Genomic DNA, 26,793 nt, shown 5'->3' with positions numbered 1-26,793 from the left:
TGTGACCATGAGGAGACAAGCCTAGGGATAAGCAGCTAATGCCCAAAGATGTCAGAGGGACAAATTAGAAAGCGACCTTGCCCTTAAAGACCTTATGAGCCACAGCCAACCAGAAATCTGCTTCTTATACAAGAAAATTAACATGTCTTTAAATATAAGCCAGTGGTTCTCAGAGTCAGAACCACCTGGGAACTTGTTGGAAATGCAAATTCTGGAGCCTCACCCCAACTTCTCCTTGAATGCACACCTGAATCGGGTAATCTGAGGTAGGCTAGGGTTTTAGTGTCTCCTTTATCACAGTAGGGTTTCTGCCAAAGCATCCCTGAAGGCTCACACAGTATGTGTGTGATGGATGAAGGGCTCCACGGTTTTCCCTGGAAGTCACTTCCTCAATTGATTCCCCACCGTCGGCTTGATTTCTTATCATTTACCTCTTTCTCTTAAGTAAGTCGTTCTCCTGAGGGTGTACTTGCTGTATTCCTGTATTTAAAAAGGTGTATAAATTAATTGTGTGGAAACCTACAGCTGCCTTCTCCTAAGGTGTGTCGTCCTTAATAGAATCTTTACTTTGACTTTACCAGAAATCTCTCACTTCCTAGCATCATGCTAACACCCTTTTATTTCGACATCAGTTGAATGCTTCAACGTCCAGGTTACTTCTTCTTTTTTTTAAGTTTATTAATTTATTTTGAAAGACAGTGTGGGGGAGGGGCAGAGAGAGGGAGAGGGAGAATCCCAAGCTGCACACTCAGCACAGAGCCCAACATGGGGCTTGAGCTCATGAACCATGAGGTATGACCAGAGCCAAAACCGAGTCAAATGCTTAACTGACTGAACCACTCAGGCGCCCCTCCAGGTTACTTCTGAACACATCCTTTTTTTTTTTCCTTTTATTTCTTTTATTTTCTTTTGTCTTATTTCATTTTATGTTTTATTGGAGTATAATTAACATGCAGTGATATTAGCTGAATAATGAGTCAACAATTCCATACGTAACTCAGTGCTCATCATGATAGGCGTACTCTTAATCTCTTTCATCTATTCCACCTGTTCCCCCATCCACCACCCCTCTGGCAGCTACCAGTTAGTCCTCCGTATTTAAGAATCTGCTTTTTTGTTCGTCTCTTTTTAAATTTCTTTGTTCATTTGTTTTGTTTCTTAAATGCCACATATAAGTGAAATCATACGGTATTTATCTTCCTCTGACTTACTTCCTTTAGCATTATACCTCTAGATCCATCCATGCTGTTGCAAACGGCAAGATCTCATTCTCTTTTATGGCTGAGCAATATTGCATTGTATATATACTACATCTTTATCCATTCATCTGTGGGTTGCTTCTATATCCTGGCTATTGTAAATCACGCTGCAATAAACATAGGGGTGCATGTATCTTTTCAAATTAGTGTTTTCATATTCTTTGGGTAAATACCCAGTAGTAGAATTACTGGATCCTATGGAAATTCTATTTTTAATTTTTTGAGGAAGCTCTAAACTGTTTTCCACAGTGGCCGTACCAGTTTACATTCCCACCAACAGCACACAAGAGTTCCTTTTTCTTCACATCCTTGCCGACACTTCATTTATTATCTTCTTGATTTTGGCCATTCTGACAGGTGTGAAGGGATATGTCATTGTGATTTGGATTTGCATTTCTCTGATGACTAGTGATATTGAGCAACTTTTCATGCGTCTGTTGACCATTTGTATTTTTTCTTTGGAAAAATGTCTATTCAGTTCTTCTGCTCATTCTTCATTAGATTATTTGAGTTATTTGGCATTAAGTTGTAGGTGTTCTTTATATATTTTGGATATTAACCCCTTATTGAATATGTCATTTCCAAATATCTTCTCCCATTCAGCAGATTGCCTTGTCATTTTGTTGGTGGTTTCCTTCACTATGCAAAGGCTTTTAATTTTGGTATAGTCACAATAGTTGAATTTTGCTTTGGTTTCCCTGCCTGAGAAGACATATCTAGAAAAGTGTCTCCATGGCCAATGTCAGAGAAATGATAGCCTATGTTTTCTTCTAGGAGTTTTATAAATTCAGGTCTCACATTTGGACCTTTAATCCATTTTGAGTTTAGTTTTTGTGTGTGGTGTGAGAAAGTGGTCCAGTTTTAGTCTTTTGCATGTAGTTGTCCGGCTTTACCGGCACTATTTGTTGAACAGACTGTCTTTTTCCCATTGCCTACTCTTGCCTCCTTTGTCATAGATTAATTGACCAAATATTCATGGGTTTATTTCTGGGCTTTTTATTCTGTTCCACTGATCTATGTGTCTGTTTTTGTGCCAGTGCCAAACCGTTTTGATTGCATACCATTGTCCTAATACCCTTTAAGTTGAGTTAGATGCTTCAACATCCAGTTTACTTTTAAACCCATTCTTTGTCTCAATTAGATTATTAAGAAATAGAGATTTTCATTATTATTTAAATTAGTGATCATAAAATGTTATCACTAAACACCATCAGCACTAGGATATTTTTCTCATCTAAAGGTAAGAATGAAAAGCCATCTGTTTGCTTACATTGGGGATTACCAAATACTTTCTGAACAGTTTTAGATACCTAAGCCTGATATTCTTCTGGATTCCAAAGAACAGACTGGCTGTGCAGGTATGAAGTCAACCCCAAAATTGACTCTCTCTCAAAATTGTTTGTGGTGAGGCTTTTTTGGACAGCTCTGGGTTAAAGTTACTACAAAGACATGTGAGTTGACAGGGAACATGGCACAAGGAGCAGGGGGAAAGGAGCTTGTGTTGGCTGTACCTCCTATTTCCCAGTGAACCGGAAGTCAACTACTGAGAAGTCTCTGGGGGAATTTTGCCAAAGACTCGTATCTTGCTTTCAGTGGGGCTCTTTACTCCCTCTCCTCTTTTGCACCTCATCTTTTGTTTTCCAACTTTATTATTAGAGACAAATTTTGTTTTAGGGAGTGGTGTCTCAACCTCATGTCATTATGAGAAGCACTTTACATGTGTTACCTCATTTAATTCATTTTATCTAATGTCCCCATTCCTAGTTTAGTTCTTCATTCTTTATGTGTTCAGCCTCTATCTTGTTTGCCTTCCAGTGTCTTTATTTTATATTTCCTTTAAAAAATATTATTATTTTTCCATCCTTTAGAATTTATACTTATTTCTAGTTTAGTTGAGAATTATTTTTACAGCTGTGTTCATGTTTTTATTTTACTTTACATATTGTAGCTTCTCATTTTTGTTTTGTAATTAAATGTGATCATTGGATCTTCTAACAGATTGTTTTAATTACATTTGTATTTTAACCCTTATATTTTAATTTCGACATTTTCATTTATTTTTCTCTCTTTCTTGTGTTATTTTACTTCAAATTTTTCACTGTCCTTAGGAATATTTATTTTCCTTTGCATTTTTGGCTAGTAAGAAATATGGCCTCGGGAAGAGGCAGTGAAGAAAGAAAGGACACATCCTCAGTCTCCATGGGCTTCACATCAAGGACAGGGACAATCTTACAAAAGGCAGGGTCTTCCAGCAGCCGCTCAGGATGAGGGCTCAGACTAGATTGGTTAGATATTACAGGGCAGAACAAGCTTAGAAAGTGTTCAACAACGGTACATCCGAAGTATACATAACATATGTGTTGGGTGACCATATAATTTGTCATCCAAACCCAGACACTTGTGAAAATGAAAGAAGGAGCCATTAAAGATGATGCTGGGGGGGGGGGGCCTGTGTCGCTCAGTCAGTTAAGTGTCCGACTCTTGATTTCAACTCCAGTCATGATTTCACGGTTAGTAAATTCGAGCCCTACGTTGGGCTCTGTGCTGACAGTATGGAGCCTGCTTGGGATTCTCTTTCTCTTGCCCCTCTACCCTTCTTCTGCACTCTTTCTCTCAAAATTAAATAAATAAACTTATTAAAAAAAAAAAAACAAACAGAAACATGATACTGGGACACCAGGCCTGCAGAAGCTATCCTGAGTAGCTGACATATGTAAAAGAAATATGTGTGAAGGTTCAAACCAAAATAATTAATATCGGCTCTGCACCTGATAGATATTTACTGAATGATCAACCACATTAATATGAGAAAGTATACCAGTTTAAATGTAAATAAAAATCTAGGGATGTCTGGGTGGGTGAGTCGGTTAAGCTTTCAACTCGTGATTTGGGCTTAGGTCATGATCTTAGATTTCATGAGACTGAACCCTGTGACGGGCTCTGTGCTGATGGCATCGAGCCTGCTTGGGAATCTCTACTCTCTCTGCCCCTCTTTTGCTCTCTCTCTCCAAAAATTAAATAAATAAACTTTAAAAAAATGTAAATCAAAGAAACAGTTCCTGATATGCGAAACACTTTCTTGCTGGGTCAATTAAGAAAGTCCAGACAGGAAATTGTAGCAGCTTTAACACCATGCCTCAAGTATCCGGTGCACATTTTGGATTACACTAACCACAAAATAGCCCACAAATACTAATCTCTCTTTCCTCCTCTTCTTAGTACTGGCAACAATTTAAATTTCATTTCACTGGGTTGTGAACAGTGAAGGTGATCCTGATGTTTTCCTCTGGATCTGGGAGGATAACGATCCCATTAGCTGAAGAAGGCCCACGGGAAGAAGAACAGAAGGCAGAGTCTGAGGAACCCGTGGGACATCCACGAAGAGAGGGCAAGTAGACAATAAGATATTAAAATCTGGAGCTCAGGTGACAGATCTAGACTAACGGTACAGATGATTGAGTGAATGGCTTTGGCAAATGGCCCAGGGTCACGTGGTGCAGGATGGACTTGCGGGCAAAGGTGGGGCCCCACGAAGATGCTCCTGTCCTCTTGCACCACCCCATAGTGTAGTCTGCAGGATGCATCGGATACAGTATGAGCCAAGCCCTACTGCACACACATACATACACACACACACACACACACACACACACACACACTCAAACACAATACTTTTCAAAGGTGAGAATGAGAGCGGTCTGGCAAGCAAGAGAACAAGAATCTAGCTTGGGTGCCAGCTGCTGGGGGGGGGGTGGTGCGGGGGGTGGGGGAGTTGCCTGCTCACGCCAACAGCACTGGGGTCCCTTGGGTCAGGCTGAGCCTGTGCACTTGCTCCTCGTTAGACAAATTAAAGGGAGCTGCTGGAGCCACCGGTGGTCAGTCTTCTCTCCAGAAGGTTTGGAAATTATTACCGTAAGATAGCAAAACCTTGGGATGGATGAGACAACCCCCAAAGAATGTACAGAGAAGAGAGTCTCAAGGGCAGAATTCTCGGCCATTTCACATGTCAGCATGTGGGCTAACTCAGCTGACCCAGTATCCTGAGACATACGAAGTAACTGTGTTTTTGTGCTACCAGGCACTGGGGAGCAATAACTTCCCTCCCCCTTTTCCTCAGTTGCCTTAACCACAGGGATGATTTATTAGAGCTGTGTGGTGGGCAGGTGCAGGAGTGGAGAAGGCCAATACCGTCAAGCAGCCCACATGGGGCGTGTGGCCTTTGGCAAATTGTTGCCTCTTTCTCTTGTCAAAGAAATCAAAGGGGTTGGTAATATAAATCTAAATGCATGAATTTTCCCTTTCATTTCTGCAATACAGTTGAAGGAGGTAACTCAGTTGTTCAGTTGCTACGTGACGTACCTTTAATTCCATGAGTTTTCATCTGAGGCATAAACTGCAAGTATCAACTTTAAGACTCTGTGAAAATTTGGGGCGCCTGGATGGCTCAGTCGGCTAAGTGTCTGACTCTTGCTTTTGGCTCAGGTAACGATCTCATGTTTGGTGAGTTCGAGCCCCACGGTGGGGTCTGCGCTGACAGTGCTTGGGATTCTCTGTCTCCCTCCCTCACTGCCCCTCCCCTCCCCCCCCACTCTCTCTGTCTCTCTCAAAACAAATAAATAAAACTTAAAAGAAAAGATATAATCTTTAAAAAAAAAAGAGATACTTTGTGAAAGTTTTGAAAATGGAAATACATGTTTCAATGTTTCTTCTGAGTAAAATAGTAGACCAAACGAAGAAACAATAGGCTAAATGGCTTTAATAGTATCCTTCTGTTTTACTTTTTGCTAAAGAATAATGCAAGAGTAAGATGAAGACAGGGTTGGCACTTTTATTCTATCAAACTGTGAGAATGGGCTTTTCATTTTATTTTATTTTTTTATTTTTATTTTTTGTTAACGTTTATTCACTTTTTGAGAGACAGAGACAGAGTGTGAGCAGGGCAGGGGGCAGAGAGAGAGGGAGACACAGAATTGGAAGCAGGCTCCAGGCTCTGAGCTATCAGCACAGAGCCCGATGCGGGGCTTGAACTCACGGACTGCAAGACCTGAGCCGAAGTCGGATGCTTAAGCGACTGAGCCACCCAGGCGCCCCGAGAATGGGCTTTTTGTAAAAAAGAAAAAAGGAACAGGAAAAGAAATTAATATGCAAATGAATATAAAGGCTTTGAATTATCAAAAATCTGCAAAGACTTTTAGGTGTTAAGACAAATTTCTGAAATTTTCATCCCATTTATCACATTGAAGTTAAGCCCAAACAAATTATATTAGAGGGTACCATAATACACAATTTTACCATGATATACTCACCAGGCATACACAGAGGGAAAAAAAGGAAAGCCTACCAACCTCCAGTTTTAACCACTGCCAGCCAAGCAAGTCCTTGATGCAGAATTTCTCTTTGTTAGCACATCGGTGAAAGTGAATTGGGTTAGTTCACAGGAAAGTCTACTTTTAGTATTTGCAGCCTCCCCCGTCTAACTTTTGGTCCCCTTCTGACGTGTCTGCTAATTCCATTCTGCACTTCTGGATGTCCAGGGTTAACTTGCTTTCTGACCGACCTTCCATCTAGACAGAGGTCATCCTTTCTCCCTTTCTTTTTATTTTAAATGTAAAACTCATTCACACTACTAGATTATTCCTTCCAAAAATATGTTCCATAAGCCTCTTGTTTTCTTATCAAGGAGGAAAAGGTTGCTCATCACCACATTCCCAACATCCAGTGTGTTCAGCCAGTCCATTTTTATGTAGCACTGAAACTCTTCACGGTGTGAAGAGAGGCAACTTTTGCTAATTAAGCTTTGTGGAAATGAGAGAACCCTTTGCAGCGCGCCGTCCAATATTGATCATGGCCAATGCAGGGTGTCAAACACAAGAAGTTTCTCTCGTGATGAGTCTGTAACATTAAGAGAACAGGAACTTTCATTTCCCAGACAGTTTTTACTCTCTCCTGGAGGAGTGCATGTTTTAACATCTGCCCCTGAGTCCCACTTCTTGTTTGACAGGTTTCTTCCATGAACCGGATTACAAAATGAGACGAAGATTACGAAGAGAAACGCTGTTACCTCATCGCTGCCCTTTTAAGGGTGCGTTAGACCAGGGTAAACCGCAGGGCAGGGCCAAAGAATGAGCCAGTTGAACATTCCTAGCGGCAAGAGAAATTCCTCTCTTTGTCACATGGTGGTTAAATAATTTCCTTTTATCTAGGGGTGGCATTCCTTGTATATCCTCTCTACCCCTGGAGGCTCTCTTCTTGATTGGTCCCCAACTGTATTTGGAAAGAGCTCGAGCACCAGCGGCTGTCGGCTGGAAGGCACCTCAGCCCCGCAACCCCAGGCCTAGATCTGCGAGGTCGGCTTCAGCAAGGGCAGAGCGGGGGCCTTGCAGCCTGGCCGAGCTCTCGGATAAAAGGAAAGGTAGTTTAGGGTCATTGCAGTCTCTTCTCGCTCTTCAACTCTGCAGGGAAAGGAGAGGCTCACAGTTATTTCTCTCACAATGTACGCGTAGTTGAACATTTTTTGTACTGGATAAGCATTATAGATCCCTAAGGAGTCTGTATGTATGTCCCCTAAAATACTTAGAATGGACTGAGCCATTTCAAGGTATCCTCATATATAGAGAGATTCGGTGGCTGAGGACAGTTCAGGGCTGATGACCAAAGCCATCACCCTGAAACAGCCTTCAATGACCAGGAATCAGGAACTAGGTATTTTGTTTCAATTACCCTACTAGAAACCACAGTGGAGAGGAAGGTGTACAGGTGAAACTCGAGCCAATACATTTTGTCACAAAATTTAAAAAATACTGTTTGTTTTCTATGGCTGAAAGAATAAAAAGAAAATAATGCCTTCCAAAGAAAACTTACTTTTACAAGTTTCTTTGCATCCAGCCAGAATCTGTACCTTGAATAAGGCTCTGCCTCAAAATATTCAGTCCTGGCCACAGTTTGCCATCCATCCCGCTGCCTTCACTCCCTGTGACTCAGACCTTCATTCTCTCTCTGCGCAGCCCTTTCAGATTGACCATTATCTTGGATGATCTGCTTCCTCCCATGTAGTTTTTTTCCAACCCCATTGCCTCCCCCTCCCCACCAAGTCCTACCCCTACTCTGAGGACACTGCGCCTCCACGGTGGGCCCAGCACCTTGCTCCCAGCACTGTGGGCAGCGGGGACTAGATATTGGGCTTTATGCTATAAAATAAATGCAGTTTTTAAAAAGTAGACACAAATTCATTCGTAACAGAAAGCAAATTCTGAATATTTCTATTTCTGCATTTAAACTACAAGCATTTGAATGAAGCCAGTTACTATGCAAAACACTAAGATCAAAACACAAATAAGATGACATGGTCTGCTCTTAAAAATCAAAAAGCAGGGGCGCCTGGATGGCTCAGTTGGTTAAGCATCCAGCTCTTGGTTTCAGCTCAGGTCATGATCTCATGGGTCATGAGATCCACTCCCACATTGGGCTCTGTGCTGACAGTGAGGAGCCTCCTTGGGAATTCTCTCTCTCCCTCTCTCTCTCTCTGCCCCTCTCTGGCTCACTCTCTCTCTCTTCTTCAAAATATATAAATAAACTTTAAAAAAAATCAAAAAGCAGTCTAGCAGAGGAAGCACAGGCTGCTTGGTGAAGAGAGGGACAACATTGGCCAGAAGAATGCCCCTCTGTGAGCACACCAGCATAATGAGGGATGGGCGCTGAAAACCATCCATTTCTGCAGAGCCCCTCTGCCGCTTCATGACTAAGTACTGCAGGGATGCCGAGCCAGGTGTGATTTTCTCTGTTACTCTCTAACACATTTCCCCATATAAAAGTTTTGCATGTGTAATCCCTCCCTGGAGTCAGTTTCTCAGAGCATCACACTTACACAGGGGGCAAGTCCTGGGAAGTGGTCCAGGCAGAGAAACAGCCCGCAGGAACAGTCAGAGCTGGAGAAGAGAGTGGATATAATGAAGGGTGAGAAGGTGAGGCTAAAGAAGCAGCTGGGGCCTGAATGCTTATCCCAACAGCAAAGCACAACCGTCAGAGAGTTTTAAGCAGACTAAGGACATGAATGGATGAATGCATAAACAAAAATGTGGTCTACGTAGACAATGGAGTATTATTCAGCCATGAAAAGGAAGGAAATTCTGGAACAGGCTACAACGTGGAGGAACCTTGAGGATGTTATGCTAGGAGAAACTATCCATTCACAAAAAGACAAATGAGGTATGTTGAGTGGTCAAACTCATAGAGACAGAAAGGAGAACCGTGGTTGCCAGGGGTTGAGGGAAAGGGAATGGGGATACGTTGTTTAACGGGTACAGAGTTTTAGTTTTGCAAGATGAGAAGAGTTATGGAGATTAGATGCACAACAACATATGTATACTTCCCACTGCTGAAACTATCTACTTTAAAATGGTGAAAGTGGTAAATTTTGGGTTAGTGATATTTTGCCACAATTAAAAAAAAAAAAAAACCCAACATAGTAATGACAAAAAGAGAGAGAGAGAGAGAGAGGAAAAAAAGAAAAAGAAAAAGCACTATGGCTATAGTGTACAGACTGGATTAGGAAGGCAAGACTGGAAGCTAGAGACCAGTTAGAAGCTGCTAAAGTAACTGAGGCAAGAGGGGACGGTTGTCTGATCTGGGCAAGTGCTGGTGTGCATAAGTGAAGTGTGTGGCTTCCAAGAGAGCCAAAGTGGGAGAGAGACAGGCCGCTGCAGCAAGGGTGCTGGCTTGGGCAGTGGGTAGAAAGTGATCCATGATGCCACCCGCTGCCTGCATGATAGGGTGAACAGGAAGAGGTGGGGGTCAGGGAGCGGGGAAGATGGCAGGATCCGTAGCATTAGAAGCTCCAGTCGGACATCTAACTGCTGATGTTTGTTAGGTGGTTGGACGTACAGACTCAAGCCTCAGCTGAAAAGTCGGGGCTGGAGATACAGATCCGTAAACCCCTAGGGCTTAGAAAGGTGGTATTTGAGACCCTCGGAGTGAAAGAAATAGCTCCGGGAATTTGGCCTTGGATGCAGACTCAGCAATGACAGCTGGGAAGAAGGAGAGACACCCGTGAAGGAGACTAAAAAGGGAGAGCCAAAGGTAGAAGAAAAAATGCAGAGCCAGAAGGCCAAGAAAGAGCTTATTTTACTAATGTTACGGAGATCAGTCAAGGAAAATGATTCTTCTCTTCATGCAGTTTGTACTTCTAGACTGACATCGAAATGAACATGCACAGAGAAGCTTAGTAATATGAGAGTAAGAAATAGACCCTTGTAAATACGTAACTTTGTCAAATATTAGAGGACTGAATTCTTAGTTCCCACCTCTTAGAAAAAATAAAGTGTTAGTAATACTACTTCACAAGATTATCATGAAAAAAAAAGTAAACTGAAAGGTGTTATACTGATGGATATTATGTCTATCTGTTGTGGGATGGGACCACTTTTGAGCAAAGTGTGGTTGGATTCAGACTCGTGCCAGAAGTGTACATAAGTTGAAGGTCAGGGGGAAAAAGTCAGCCAGGAAGGCTTGCAGACGAACAGCAGTCAGGTTGCGAAGTCAGAGCAAGCCGCTGAACAGAAACTAGACGATCAGATAGGAATGCATGAATAGTGGAGAGTTAGGCAAGGTGTAAAACCCACACGCACAGTGGACAAAACAAGGAAACAGCGGGGGATTGAGTGTAGAACAGATATGAGGCACCATCTGTCTCCCAAGAACGCTTAGAAAACAAGCACTGCTCAGCCTCAGCCAGTGAGCTTTGTGGTAGGTGTGGATACTCCTTCTTTCCCTGCCTCCTTCCATAATACATTTATAGCGGCTTAGAAGAAATTCCCAAGTGTGACAGGATCTGTAGGAGATATCAGGAAAAGGGGACACATAACTGGACACCACACTGATGGAGGAGTGTAAAGATCCTGACATAGAAATTTAGAAACACATGCATTACATGTCTGTTCCTGTTAAATGGCTCTTAGCGCTCTCCCGTTTGGGATAGCAAAACTAAGCACATGCGAAGCACTGGGCCCATCTGAAAACGCAGAGATAAGGACATATCTAATTTTCATGCTCTGTTATTTGTATCCACTATAGAATATTATGAGATGCTTGGATGCAGAAGAAAGGATATGTCTAAAGAGTTGGCTATAAGGCCTTGAAAATGTATAGATACAGATTCGGAAAAGTGAAAAAGGTCCAAGAAGTGGCTTAAAGATGCTTTTAATTAAAATGGGATATAAAAATACTTTCAAAATACCAACAATGAGAAAATGATGGTGTTGGGGAGTTGTTTCCTACTCCTCACTTTTCAAGATATCATTGGTTTTAAAGCATCGTATGTAGTCTCACCCAGATCATCAGGTCAGAAAGCTGTTTCTCACCAGTATACACGTAATCTTTACAACAAAAGCTTCTAGTGTATATCAGGACGTCACATCCATCCTTTATAACAAATGTTGGTAATAAAGATGCTCAATAGTCATATGATGGTGAGGTTGCATTCCAGATCCTACTCATTTCCCATTTCTAATAGCCCCTTTGTATTAATTGCAAGGTCTTTAATTCTTGCTGTCAAAAGCAAGTTAACTGTTACTTTGATGGCAACTGGATGTTTCAAACCATCATCCTGACTACAAACGAGTGAACTGCATGCTGCACTTAGAGGCACCTTGCGTATTTCAAAGAGAGGTGTAGAAATATGTCTTATGGTGGAAAATAGAGTGGTGGGATTTATACATAAAATCCAAGACTACAGCTGCCCCTCTTTTATTATTTTTAACCTGCACACAATCTTCAGTAGTTTCCTGTCAAGATAGAAACTTTACATTGTAAAGCTGGAAACATATGTGCATGTGACGTTCAACTATAAAGCACCGGGACTGCTTTTCAATAAGTATGAAGCACTGGTACAAGAACAGAGTTTTTTTTTCAAGGCCATTACCTTGAAAGGCCATAAATTTCCTCCCATGATGTCACGGTGCAAACGCTTTTGAGTTATTGATCAGCTTTTAAAAAATTCAAACTTATGTTATCCTGGATACTAACACATCCTAGTGAGCATCTCTCCTATTTCTGGTATTTCTGGAGTTGTCACCACCTATAATCTGTGGCCATGACTGTAAGGTTTGTCATTTGGCTGGTAAGGAGGTGTCAGCGCATATGTTAAAATAGCTTTAGAAAAAGATTTCCACCTTCAGCCGCTGGAGGATCTGTTGCTCTTTGTGATTGGTTCTTTCATTTTATACATTAAATGGTGTGAGTGGATGAAAATTAGCAGCTTTGCCACAAAGTTTTCTTCTTGCCCAAGGTCAGCATTCAGAGTTCACCAAGAGAGCATCATGGGATTGGGTAAAGCGAACTCTATGCACCTGTTGGTGGCACTGGAGCACCCTTTCCAAGGGAAAAGGCCAGCATTGCATACACTGTTGGGCATGGCAGTCAGAGCCACGAAGGGCTGAAGGGAAACAGGACAGGATGTGGGGAAAGCCAACAAATCCCTTCCCTTTAGTCTGTTGTGACCTGGCCTCCACAAGCGAACGCTTTCTGGGGCTTTCTGACTCACAGCTTGGGAAGATCAGGGGAAAGCACTTGCCACACTGAGCAGAGCAGCTGCTTCCTGCTTAACTGTTTTTCGAGCGGAACATCTACTACTTTTTCAGAAAATGTTTCGATATAAGAAGGAATATAAATGCATTGTGAAAATGGTGTTTTGTTGTAGGAAAAAAAGCCCTAATATTCAAAAAAGATAGGTCTTAGTTTCTTTATTCCATTTTATTAAAGACTATCAACAGAAAAATACAAAGTTATTTCCCCTCAGAAGTGAAAAACTATTAATTTACTAAGTCAGTATCAGCTCTCCTAGTCTACCAGAAAGTTATATCATAACAATAATTAACATAAATAGAGTTTACTTTGTACAACAACTGTATGAAGTAGCTCCTATGATGTCCATTTTACAGATGAGGAAACTGAAGCACAAGGAGGTTACGTAATGTGCCCAAGTCTTAACAGCTAGTGTGCGACAGGGTCAGGATTTAAACTGAGCGAGTGGGGTCATGAATCAGTGCTCTTAACTACTATGTGATACTCAGAGAGTTACTAATAAGCAGGAAGAAAAATTCTTACCTTGTCATAAGCAACAGTTCACTAATCTCTTAGTATATGAAACTGTATTTTTTACCTAATTTTCCAATGTGAAATTTGGGGAATTAAAAAAGACACACAGCCTGCAAACTCGTTTACTTTTATGACTAGTTCTAGGCAAAGGAAATGCTTTATGGGTATAAACAAGTCAAATTCATGAACTATTCTGTCTTGAGAAAACTAGCTGGCGGTTTGTATTCATAATATCGCGTCTTTACAATGAAAGACAGAGCAATGGAGCTGTGTGAAGACTTTTTTCCCTTAGGGAAAGGAAATTCAGTTAAAGGTGAAACATATCCCTGGGTGAGCTGAGAAAGAAAGTTGGAGGCATCTGAGAGGAACCCAGCGGAACTTGGTTTCCACAATTCTCGTATTTAACCACGAAATTAAAATTAGGCGCAGGGCTAGATTTTCACGGGCATCTGCAGGTTAGTCAGTGAGTTTCAAAGAGTTCACACACTCTTCTTTCTATTCCTTTAAAAATTTCACTGTCTGCAGGACCTGAGAGTTTTGGTTGCTGAGTAAACTTGCTCCTGTATTAAATAATGACGTAAAAACAGTTAAGAGTTGACTCTGAAGAGAAACAGGAAATATGGCAAATGTGGGTAAGGGCATTACAAAGTTTGCCAACAAAACCAAATTTCTAAAACATGACGATTTGCTAAGCTATTTTAAGTAACTCAGGAGAGAAAGCTAGACACCCACAAGCTAATTCTTTTTCATTTTGTCCCCTTTGAATCAGAGTTCCAGCCAGATGTTGCAGCCTAATGCAGCCAATAGAAGAATTCTTAAGAATAATAATTGAAAAAGTAAGATTTAAACGGTCAAGGTACAAACACACAAAGGGGTTATTATAATGTAATGTTTATTAAACTAAATTGAAAAAAAGATTATTTTATTTTAAGTTACTCCATTTCAGTACACAAAAGAAATGGTCCACAGTAAAACAAAAGTAATAGTTTCAAGAATGTTGTTTTATTATCTGTAGTTCTGTATGCATTTTAGCCTTTGATGCCTGTCTCTACCACCATAACCAACGCAGAGGGGTTCAAAAGAAAATTGTGACACAAACTAGACCACAGAGATGGGAGTCAGGTAAACTCAAGCAAGCAAACCAATACCAACGACCAGTAAAAGTGCTGCTCTGGATATTTATAGACCATATTTACAAAAGTCAAGTTAAACTAATTGGTCATTGTGTACACGCATTAATATTAGTCCTTTACATTTATATATTTATGTGTATTTGTATTATCAAGTAAAAAGATACGTTTTAAATTATTTATGAAAAATATATAAAATGTGAGTGATACATACTTCCATTTGAGTGCCTGTTCAAAACTCAGTGCTTAAAAATATCCAAAATATATCCTGACAGGAGATATTAAAAGTGAAAAACGTAAGGAAATAATGAGTGTTAAATATGATTTTAATAAGTAGGGAAGGTGGACAGAAAGAAGATATACATCTAGGCAGGAACCACACAGGATAAACCAGACGAAGAATCAGAAATGAAAGATGTACGGTTTTCCCCAAGATTGATGTCCTGTGAAACTGGACAGAACCAAGGGACTTTGAGGATAAGGTAAATGAATTTTAAGTTTCGACAATGAGTTCATGCCATCACCAGCCGCATCACCAGCCGATGCAGAACCGACTTCCTCCTAGAGTTTCATTAGGAAGCGTTCGTGCCTTGGACATTTAGCCTACACGGTAAGCTGCAACGTCAGTTCCTTATTTGGCTTCCGTTAAGAGGAAAAGCGTGCCATGTGCCATATAATGACCTCACCCAACTTCAGTAGGGATCTGCTTTACTGAAGAAACACTGGATGGCATCAGCCATCCTCCCAAACACAAGCTGGGCTGGAATTCTCGCACCTCAAGATTTTTTCTTCCTCTGAGGACAGAGGTCCAGAAGGATTGGGGCAACTCACTCCGGTGCAGAGGGCCCCCAAATCTTCCCCAGTGTGCTTCCCAGCCATTTCGGTCCGTGGTGTGGTGTGGTGGCCGGGGCCGACCTGCTAGTTGAGGCAGGGGCAGCAGAAGCAGCAGACGGTCCGGCAGGGCTTTTTCTTCGTGTGCTGCACGGCCTTGCGCACCTGCACCTTGGCCTGGCCGGTGTAGTCGACGGTCTTCTGCACGTTGAGCTCGATGACGTTCAGCGTGTCGGCCTGCTCTTCCACCAGCACCGCCATCTGCAAGAAGAGCTCGTGCACGTCGCGGATGCGGCCCTCCAGCCGCAGCAGCTCGCGGTGGCGGCTCTCGATCTCGTTGAGGGCCGCCCGCGCGCCCTTCACGTCGGCCAGCAAGTTCTCGGAGAACACGTCCCACTTGCCCTGCTCGAACATGTCCTCGATCTGGTCGCCGGAGACGTCCTTGCCCATGATCTCCAGCTGGCGCTGGATGCGGATCTTGCAGTTGTCGCGCTGCTTCATCTCGGCCTGGTTGTACTCGTACATGGCGCGCTGGAAGGTGCGCATGAGGGCGCTGTACTGCGCGCGCGCGATGCGCGCCACCGCCGAGTGCGCGCCGTGCTGGGCCTCGGCCTCCTCGCTCAGTGCCTTCATCGCGCACAGCTTGCGGTGGATGTTCTCGCCCCGCGCCTTGATGTCCTTGGCGATCGTGTTGGTGTCCCGCTTGATGCTGCTGAGGCGCCGCATGGACGTGAGGAAGCGGGCGTTCTGCTTCCCCAGCCGCTTCACGTCGGTCATCAGCTGCTGGTTTTCATCCTGAAGGTCCTGGATGTTTCGGTACAAGGACTGCAGGATGTGGTCCGTCTCGAACACGATGTCCTCATGGGGCGGGTCAAATTCGTCGTCCCCGTCTGGGAACTGCTGGTCATAGTTCTTGGTTACCTCCAGAAGTTCGGCCAGCCGGTCCTTCATTTTGCCTGCAAGTAGAGACTGGGGTTAAATTCCTCCAGAGGAGTCCAATATTTGCATCGAGAGAGCTGAAGCTTAAAATAAAGAAATGTTGTGCACAGCACTTCCAATTCTTTATCGCTGGGTGTAGGTAACTAACACACTAAAGGAGCTAAATATTCTCTGACATGTTGCTTACAAGTAAAGGACTAATATGACAGAGAGGCATGAACACAGTCATACTTTACAGCCCATAAAGCATGTGCAGTTCATTATTACAGGTGCCCAGAACTCAATCAGCAATTTACAATTTTAGATTGCATTGAGAACCAATCACTTTTTCTTGCTTTATGTTTTCCAATAATTGCAAATCAAAACAGACAGAGAATAAGGAAAAATAAGAAGAAAAGATTTGGAAGGATAAAAATGTTTAAATAAGGACAATCAAGGTTACTTACAAGGCTGTGGGGCTAGCTCTAAGTGCCCTCTGGTTTTTTGTTTGTTTGATGTTTGTTTGTTGCCTTTTTCAGCACCAGTAAGCATCCCCAATCCCATACATCATGACGATTCTTAAAACAGTTACCATATAAATCATGACTTAAATTTTTTTCTCTTAAAAATGTTATAAAAGTAAAACATACTTGAGCAAAACAACAAAATAAAGACTAAAATCTAATAAGGCAGTACAGAATTTGAGAGTTGAAATTCCCTTGCTCCTCTGTTCATTGATACATACTTCAGTTTGAGTGTTTGGGAGGAAAAAATCTGAGAATATATTCTGATGGAAGATATTAAAAGTGAAGAGATAAGGAAGCAGTTAAGTGTTTAATGTAAGTTTAATAAGTAGAGAGGTGAGCAGAAAGACGACACACATCTAGACAGCAATCACATAGCGTAACCAGATGAAGAGTCAGAAATGAAAGACATTCAGCTTTCCCCAAGGTCCTTAGTGGTTAAGCGTCATTAACACAACTATTTAAAATTTTTTTATATGGGAAATTTCAATCATACATAACCCTCGTAGCAATAATATAACACACTCCCATTTAACGATCACACAGTAGCAATATTTGCCACTTTAAATGGCTTTTTGAAACAAGTCAGCAGCTCAAGCAGAATTTCCATGTTTTCATAGGGTGGTTCTGATTATTTTTCTACTTAGCAAGTTAAAATAATGTTCTCTATGTCCACATTTTTTTCCAGGAAGTGAAAAATTTTAAGTTTTAGTTGCATGTATATATGCCAAAATAATGAACATTTTCCCCTCATGAACAAGATTTTGTGGCTACAAAGATTCTTTCTGCTGTATAATCTGCAGAAAAGAAGGAAAACATAGTAGCATGTAATGTATACTCCATCTCTGAGGCATCTTGATCTCAAATTAAAAGCTTCTCCCAAATTGAAGTAATTAATTTTATTTCGCCATGGAATGCTGACAAGTTGGATTTAGTGATAAATGGGAAATGGGTGAAATATTAACCGTAGCCTCTCATCTTCCATAAGCATTATTTACACAAATTAAGCAGAAGTTTTATTCCAAGATGGTGATTTTTTTAAATTTTTTTTAACGTTTATTTATTTTTGAGACAGAGAGAGACAGAGCATGAACGGGGGAGGGGCAGAGACAGAGGGAGGCACAGAATCGGAAGCAGGCCCCAGGCTCCGAGCCATCAGCCCAGTGCCCGACACGGGGCTCGAACTCGCGGACCGTGAGATCGTGACCTGAGCCAAAGTCGGACGCTCAACCGACTGAGCCACCCAGGCGCCCCTAAGATGGTGATCTTTAATATAACAAATTATCCTGCTTAACATGCCATTTCTGCTATCTGGTGACAAAAGTCAATACCCGATCTCCCCAGTGATAGGGGAGACTCTTCCAGAGGCAGGACTGAGGGGCAGAAAAAAGACCTAGGCTGAACCAAAACGATGCCATCCCATAGTTTGAATTTCCTAATATCCAGATATTTCCTCACTTTGAACAAAATTTAAAAACAAACCACAAATTGGGGGAAATTGTAATAGATGGCAGGTAATGGGTTAACCTACTTAATACATTAAAACCTTCTGCCATAACCAAACAAAACCAAACCACTTGCCCAGACAAAGAAAATGAAAAGGCAACTCCTACACGAAGAAATATAAATGCTCGAGAACATAAGAGGCGCTGATATGTATCAGGTGCTTACTGTAATGCCAAGTGCTTTCTAGGCACTTGTCACATGATACTCTCTTCACTCTTCATACAGACTCCATGAACTAAGTGTTTTCATTATCAGAGATGGTAAGTGAGTGCAGGGAGATTAAGGAACCTACCCTTGGGTGCCAGGAAGTGAACAGCTGGGCCCCAGAGCAGTCCCACTTAACCACTACATGAAACTTCTTCAGGAAATATATAAAAGTGAATCAGGACGGACTTTACTACTAAACAAGGAAATGCAAATTAAACCACTGAGATTTTTTTCCCCACCAAGTTGGCAGGATTTAAAAAAAAAAAAAAATGATGATGATGTTTAAAAATTGGTGAGGATTCTGGGAACTCCGAAAAAATGCTGGTAGGAGAGAAAATTGATAGAATCTTTCTGGAGGGGAGGTTAGCAATTGTATCAAAAGCTTTTAAAATGTGTATTTGTTTTGTCACATATACATTTATTCTAAGGCTACATGCAAGAGTGTGTGAAGCTCATTGCTGCAAGTATCTCCCTCACCATGCAGTGTTTACAGAAATTCAGAAATATTTTAAATGTGTAAAAATGAGCTATTGGCTGATAAACGACGGCAGTTCAGGAGGCTGTCTAACAGTATGGGAGTGTAAATACCATCTCAGGTAGACAAGGTAGGTAAAGGGAAGAGCCTGTGCACAACCACACACACATCCTGAAACAAAGACTTAAGTAATATATGTCAAAATGTTAATAGTTGTCTTCTTTGAATTGTGGCATCATGAAAGATTTTAATTACTCCCTTGTGCTTTTCTGTGTTTTCCAAAATTTTTACGATGCCCGTGTAGATTTTATAATTAAATAAAATCCCACAAGACTATAAATATTATTTGCTTGAAGGATTAATTCCTTAAGGTCCTTCTTTAAGACACATGCATTGCAATCAGTTAACACCTGATGTGACCTGGGAAAAGTGCTTCAGCTAGAAGGTGTGGAGTTAAGATGTATCTATCTGCTTAAGTTAGTATCTAATACAGTCTACTATGCAACAGGTGGACAGTACAGATGAATTTTGATGACCAAGGTAATAATAGGTGTCATCCTTGCTTTCTGGCCAAAAACTGGTTGGCACTACTGTAGAAGGTAATTGGGTGGTTAAGGTAAAGCAACACACACCACAACATCAGGAATCTGTTTGTTGGTTTCCCACTAGTCCTAGACAGGTCCCATGCTCTGTATTACTACCCTAAAGCCAGTAAAAAGCTACTGGGGGGGAATCATCTCATTCCTAATATGAAGAGAAAAACACACTTTGATCACACAGAAAATGGCCTTGGAGGAAGATGTTTAGAGGTAGTCATTCCTTCTCAAGACCTCAAAACCATAAAGGCATGGATTCTAAATCAAGTGAAGGCCTAAGTTCATCTGAACGCTCAAGTCCATAATCAGGTAAGGAGACAGAAAGAAACAGTGTGGAGAATTAAAGATTCTCTATGGGGGTGTAGACAAGAAGGTGGTCTTTACCTTGCCTTCCTGCCCACCTGGCCTGACCCAACCCACCCCAGATGAGTTACTCCCACTGACCCAGAGGTCTTCTGCCAGGGAGCAGCATTAGGAAAACTACAAGGAAGTCAACCAAAATCCTAGCAGAGAACACAAGCAGTAACCTGTTTGACATTGGCCATAGCAACTTCTTATTAGATATGACTCCTGAGGCAGAGAAACTAAAGCAACAATTACCTATTGGGACTTCATAAAAATAAAAATCTTCTGCACAGCAAAGGAAAGAAACAACGAAACTAGAAGGCAACCTTTGGAAGGAGAGAAGATATTTGGAAATGACATATCCGGTAAAGGGTTAGTATCCAAAGCATACAAAGAACTTATAAAACTGAACACCCAAAAAGCAAATAACCCAGTTTAAAATAGGAAGAAGATATGAATAGACATCTTTCCAAAGAAGACATACAGATGGTTAATAGACACAAAGAAAGATGCTAATCACTCATCATTAGGGAAATACAAATGAAAACTACAATGAGATATCACCTCACACTAGTCAGAATGGCTAAAAGCAACAACACAGGACACAACAGGTATCGGTGGGGATGCAGAGAAAGGGGAACCCTTTTACACTGTTGGTGGGAATGCAAACTGGTGTAGTCGCTCTGGAAAACAGTATGGAGGTGCCCGAAAAAAGTTAAAAATAGAACTACCCCATGATCCAGCAATCGCACTACTAGGTATTTACCCAAAGAATGCAAAAATGCTGATTTGAAGGCATACATGTACCCCAATGTTTATAGCAGCACAATCAACAATAGCCAAATTATGGAAAGAGCCCACGTATCCATCGACTGGTGAATGGATAAAAAAGATGTGGCCTATGTACACAGTGAAGTATTACTCAGCCATCAAAAAGAATGAAATCTTGCCTTTTGCAACAACGTGAATGGAGCTAGAGAGTATTATGCTAAGCAAAACAAGTCAGAGAAAAGCAAATATCATGTTATTTCCCTCATATGTGAAATTTAAGAAACCAAATAGATGAACATGGGGTGGGCGGAAAGAGAGAGGCAAACCAGGAAACGGCTTCTTTTTTTTTTTATTTTTAAAAAAAAATTTTTTTTTCAATGTTTATTTATTTTTGGGACAGAGAGAGACAGAGCATGAACGGGGGAGGGGCAGAGAGAGAGGGAGACACAGAATCGGAAACAGGCTCCAGGCTCTGAGCCATCAGCCCAGAGCCCGACGCGGGGCTCGAGCTCCCGGACCGCGAGATCGTGACCTGGCTGAAGTCAGATGCTTAACCGACTGCGCCACCCAGGCGCCCCACAGGAAACGGCTTCTTAACAATAGACAACAGAGGGTTGGAGGGAAGGTGGGCAGGGGGATGGGTAAAACAGGTGATGGGTATTAAGGAGGGCACTTGTGATGAGCAGTGGGTGGCAAACATAAGTGATGAATCACTAAATTCTACACCTGAAACTAATATTACACTGAGTATGTTAACTGACTCGAATTTAAATAAAAACTTGGAAAAATTAAAAAGAAAAAAGAAATTTAAAAAACACAAAAATACGGGGCACCTTGGTGGCTCAGTCAGTTGAGCATCCAACTCTGGCCCAGGCCATGATTTCACGATTAGTGAGTTCAAGCCCCACATGGTGCTCTCTGCTGTCAGCACAGAACCCACTTCGGACCCTCTGTCCCCCTCTCTCTCTGCCCCTTCCCCACTCATATGCTTCCTCTCTCTCTCTCAAAACTAATAAATAAAAAAAATATATTAGAAAAAAACAAAAATAGAAAAAAAATGTCAACCAAGAAGCTATTTCTAAGACTGTCCCCCAAAAGGTTAAAATGTATTCCTTGCTGTAGTCACACCAAAATATAGAAGCAGGTACAGAAAGAACTTCAAACTGACCTACACATCCAGTGGCTTGATTCTGTACTGTGAGATCCTAAAAATGAAACTAGGGAAAACAAAAAGGGAAAATCAAACAATTCTATTGACTGTCCTATTTCACTGTGACGAAGAATAACGTAATAAATTTTAGTAAACTGTATTCATAAAGTTGCTAAAATAATGCTAAAATGTGCTTTGATTCACAAAGAGATGAAGAATTCAAAAGAAATTTTATGACCAACTACCAGAAATCTGTTTATGTCTTCTAATTTTTTCAGGCATGCATATCATCTGTCTGGAGAACAAGATCCCACAGGGAAGGAAGGGGAAGTTTCCTAAGCCTTCTTTCATTGGGCAATTAGACAGAACTTATGTACAAAAATATATAGGAACAGAGAAGTGGTGGTAGCTCAGTAGTTCTCACACTTTAGGAAGCGATAGACTCTTCTGGAGAGCCGCAAACAGTACAGATGCGTGGTCCCCTGGAGTTTCTGACTCAGTACACTTAGGGTGATCTCCAGGTGATGCCAGTGCACACCCAAACTTGTGACCCATTCCATAGATAATTATCATGGCAGTTTTTTTATTCATGAATATAATGAAGTTCTGGACAACTTATAATAGCAGGTTGGGGGCAATCTTGAACAAACTCAATAGGGAAAGATTCAGAAAGACAGGAAATGAAAGATTAAGAAGGTAGGTCTCTGCATACCTCGGAAGGTCAATGAGTGGGGGGTATAATACATACATAGTCTGTATACTCGATGCTACAAAGACAACTATGAAAGTTCCTACTTGCCTGTAAGGGAACCGTTGTCAACACAACACATGGTCATATTTCTGTAAACACAACATGGTTATATTTCTGATCATAAAAGAAAAACTTTATGCCTACTTATTCTAAGGGGAACAAGAACAAACCCGTTCATACATGGTTACAGCTAAATTGTATAACCCACCCAAATTCACATATTGAAGCCCTAACCCCAGCACCTCAGAATGCAATTGTATTTGGAGATAAGAACTTTAAAGAGGGAGTCAATTTAAAAGGGCTCTTATAGGGGTGCCTGGGTGGCTCAGTCGGTGTCTGACTTCAGCTCAAGTCCTGATCTCAGGACTATACACAGTTTGTAGGTTCAAGCCCCACATTGGGCTCTGTGCTGACAGCTCGGAGCCTGGACCTGCTCTGGATTCTGTGCCTCCCTCTCTCTTTGCCCTTCCCCTGCTTGTGCTCTATCTCTCTCTCTCAAAAATAAATAAACATTAAAAAAAAATTTTTTTTAATTTTTTTTCAACGTTTTTATTTATTTTTGTTACAGAGAGAGACAGAGCATGAACGGGGGAGGGGCAGAGAGAGAGGGAGACACAGAATCGGAAACAGGCTCCAGGCTCTGAGCCATCAGCCCAGAGCCTGACGCGGGGCTCGAACTCACAGACCGCGAGATCGTGACCTGGCTGAAGTTGGACGCTTAACCGACTGCGCCACCCAGGCTCCCCAAAGACAGTCTTTTTAATAAATGGTTCTGGAAAACTGGACAGCTACATGCAAAAGAATGGAATTGGACCACTTTCTTTTTTTTTTAATTTTTTTTTTCAACGTTTATTTATTTTTTTTGGGACAGAGAGAGACAGAGCATGAACGGGGGAGGGGCAGAGAGAGAGGGAGACACAGAATCGGAAACAGGCTCCAGGCTCTGAGCCGTCAGCCCAGAGCCTGACACGGGGCTCGAACTCACGGACCGCGAGATCGTGACCCGGCCGAAGTCGGACGCTCAACCGACTGCGCCACCCAGGCGCCCCTAAAAAAATTTTTTTAAGGTCTTTATATAATCTATACATTATATAATGTACATTAAGCAATACATACATTAAACAAATTTCGCCTATTACCAGAAACCAAAACCTTTCTTTGTTTCACAGCAATATGTTAAAGTGTCTTTGCAAGCAGTGAGAAACTTCAGACATGGGGATACACAATTCCACGCAGCGCAATGTACCAACCATGTGAGGTTTATTATGAAACTCAACTTGTAGATTTCAGGAGGGGAACAAACCCAAAAGCACAGAAGGGCCGTCCTTTCTGTATTTATGACAAAGAAATGTTTTAGAGACTTTATTTCTCTTTACTTGAGTTCAGAAAGTTTAGGATTCTTGTTTCAATAGGAACTAAATAAAACACATTTAGAGAGAGAGAGACATACGCACACATAGGCTTTGTATACAGTTATAGCTATTAATGAAACTAAAAAGATCCTGCCCCAAGATAGATGTTCCAAATGAGGACTTTTGAGTAATGACTCCTTACTGCAATAATGAAGTGCCCATGGTCTTATTTTCAGATTGTACAATCTATAGTTCCTAAGTCCTGGGTTTAGAGCAATTTTTTAAGTCTTGTAAACATAAAGTGATGATTACAAATCAGAATGTGTCTTTATGCCTAGGCCCACCACTGGTCCATATGGCACCTTCATGAACCTTTGCACAGGGACCATATGACATCCTCGTGAATGCTAGAAGCGTGCCCCCTTCTCTGAGTGATGCAGCCCTACACCAGGGAACAGCATCTGGCAAACTGAGCATGGGATGGATTTCTAGTCTCTCTCTGTGGTGAATCATCTGGGTATGGGGTGCAGTCTGCACAGCCCTGTATGGTTGCCTTGAACACTCCTTTCTTGGCCACCTTGTCCAGTCCCTCCTGTCCAAGCGGCACCACAGACATCTGGTGGGGCCAGGAGTCCCATAGGTCCCATGTCACAGTAAGTTAGCAGTCACCTTTCTGGACACACCATAGGAACACAACCCTTAACCAGCAACAAGTGTACTTTCCCAAACAGGTGGATTCAGATCCACAAATAATTTCACTCAAATGAGTAAAACCTGGTATTCTGCTCTGTTTCCTGATTTAAAAAAAATGGCACATCTAAGAGGTAAAGATCATTCTTTGAACTTCTGAAAATTATAGGCTAAAATAGAAAGAGTTCCTAAAAGGTCTTATCTTTTTGCTGCTGCTCTAAAAAAGTTGCGTTGGATCCAAAGTGCATTGGCAAGAACACAACTGTTTAATTTCTTGGGGTTCACTCAAAGCACAATTTCAGAGTCTGAGGAGTGGGAGTCAAGATGGATTACAATTATAAAACTCTGAGGCTAGAAGAAATAATAATAAATGTCATGTTTCCTCTCTAAAGCAAAGCCAAGAGTTTTTCCAAAGCATTTTGGGAGAATCTAATCTAAAAGAGCAGATAGTCTCTACTTTTCAATCACTCTACTCATTTGATGCTCCCTGAAATCTTTGCTTTTCAGTTCCCTCAATCATACTTTTTGGCCAGTGTCTGAAGCGAGGGCAGTCTGATACGCATGGCCAATAAACAGCCAGTGGGGATTTTACTTACAGCAATATGCTTTTGAATGCATTCTGCAGATACACACTGTACATCAAAGCAGCCACTCCTGTATTCAAACCTGCATCTGCATTCTGCTCTATGGCTAACATTTATCAGGTATTTGTAGAGTGCCCAACACAGCATCAAGCACCATGCAATCCCTGTGAGGCCCTATTGTCATCCCTGTTTTCACAGGTGAGGAGGAAACTTGAGGCCTAATGAGTTAAACAACTTGCTTAAAATCACAAATTTCATAAATGTGGAGCTGAGGCCTGAATCCAGAAAATGTGACCACAAAAGCTACACTAGCTTCTTTTTCCAGAGACTTATAGTGAACACTTTGAAATCTTTAATCTTTTGGGAACTGTTTCCTGTCTTAGTGCGTTTGAACTGCTATCACATACCACAAACAGGGTGGCTTATAAACAACAGAAATTTATTTCTCACAGCTTTGAAGGCTGGAAGTCTGAGATCAGGGGGCCAGCAAGGCTCCTGGTGTGGCCTGCTTCCCGGTTCATAAATGGCTGTCTTCTCACTGAGTCCTCACAATACAGTAGGGCCAAGCAAACTCTCTGGGGCTAACTTTAAAAGGGCATTAATCCCATTCATTAAGACCTCATCCTCATGACCTAACTGCCTTCCAAAGTCCCACTGGGGATTAGGATTTCAACATGTGAATTTTGAAGGACACGAGCATTCAGACCGTATCCCCTTCCCTAGTTGAGGTTTTGTAGCTGCAACAACTATCCGCATCTAATAACCTAGATCTGAATGAACACATGAAAATCTTTTCACCATTAGAATCATCACCTTCTTTCTCATAATAATTTCCTTACATCAAGAGTTTCCCCAACAACACTGCAATGTTTTGGCTATTAGAGCCTCTGTTACTCTATCAGGCAGGAGTAACTCGTCACAACTTGCCAAAAGTCCACAGAATTAACATTCGTAGATAATTCTCTTATAACTGATTCACTGTAGTTAGGACTGACATAAGTGCTTGAAATAACAAAGCACCGATACTTGGAAATACGAGTTTTACAGTCAGGAGCATGAAAGTGATAATAGAGGAAAAGCTAACGAAGGAGTTTGGTAAGGGAGGGAGTGAAGAGAAGAGCACTCCAGGATCCAGGTTCGAATCATCTATACAAGTTTTTCCAGTCTTATCTGTATTAGCATTTACAAACAAAAACAGCTGCTGTATCCTATGACTGATTTGGCTTTGGCCCTGGAATGTGAACCAAACTTGTGCCCAGGAAAGACAAAAGAAAACATCAAGGGGAATAAATGTTGAGTCCAATATATCTTTGATTAAACTTTCATATTTTATAACTATTCCATGGGGTATTTTTTAAAAAAGGAAAACCGATCGAGTTTTTGAGAATCATTAATGACCTTTTCTTTCCCAACTCATAATGATGGTTAAAGGACAATCTCACAGAATTTTTACATGTTTCTTTCATATTCTCTTTCTCATAGACAAAGTCCTATGAGCCACTGATTCTAATCCTGTTGGCTGTTTACTCCTCTTCAATTCTTCAAGGAAACAAATTGTTATTTTTAGTTGACAGTTTTTACACCCGCACAGAAAAATCTCAGTTATCCAACATC

The 26,793-nt window shown here is 41.5% G+C and overlaps 1 protein-coding gene across 8 annotated transcripts in view; it reads right to left on the bottom strand.

Annotated features, from left to right (window-relative positions):
* Positions 1-6,448: 6,448 nt before the first annotated feature.
* The window catches only part of STX11 (syntaxin 11), a 54,875-nt gene continuing 34,530 nt past the window's right edge, over positions 6,449-26,793 (bottom strand). For 7 of the 8 annotated variants that reach the window (XM_030316515.1, XM_030316516.1, XM_030316518.1 and 4 more), the window contains one exon: positions 15,311-16,266. In XM_030316515.1, the coding sequence (XP_030172375.1) occupies positions 15,398-16,266 (869 nt within the window). In that variant the 3' untranslated portion in view covers positions 15,311-15,397. Of the gene's footprint in view, positions 7,712-15,310; positions 16,267-26,793 lie in introns of those variants that run through there. The other variant, XR_003968994.1, reaches the window with a different exon arrangement.

This window comes from Lynx canadensis, chromosome B2 (assembly GCF_007474595.2).
Source record: "Lynx canadensis isolate LIC74 chromosome B2, mLynCan4.pri.v2, whole genome shotgun sequence".
In the NCBI taxonomy this organism is placed as follows: domain Eukaryota; kingdom Metazoa; phylum Chordata; class Mammalia; order Carnivora; family Felidae; genus Lynx; species Lynx canadensis.
This window is presented reverse-complemented; position numbering and strand designations above follow the sequence as displayed.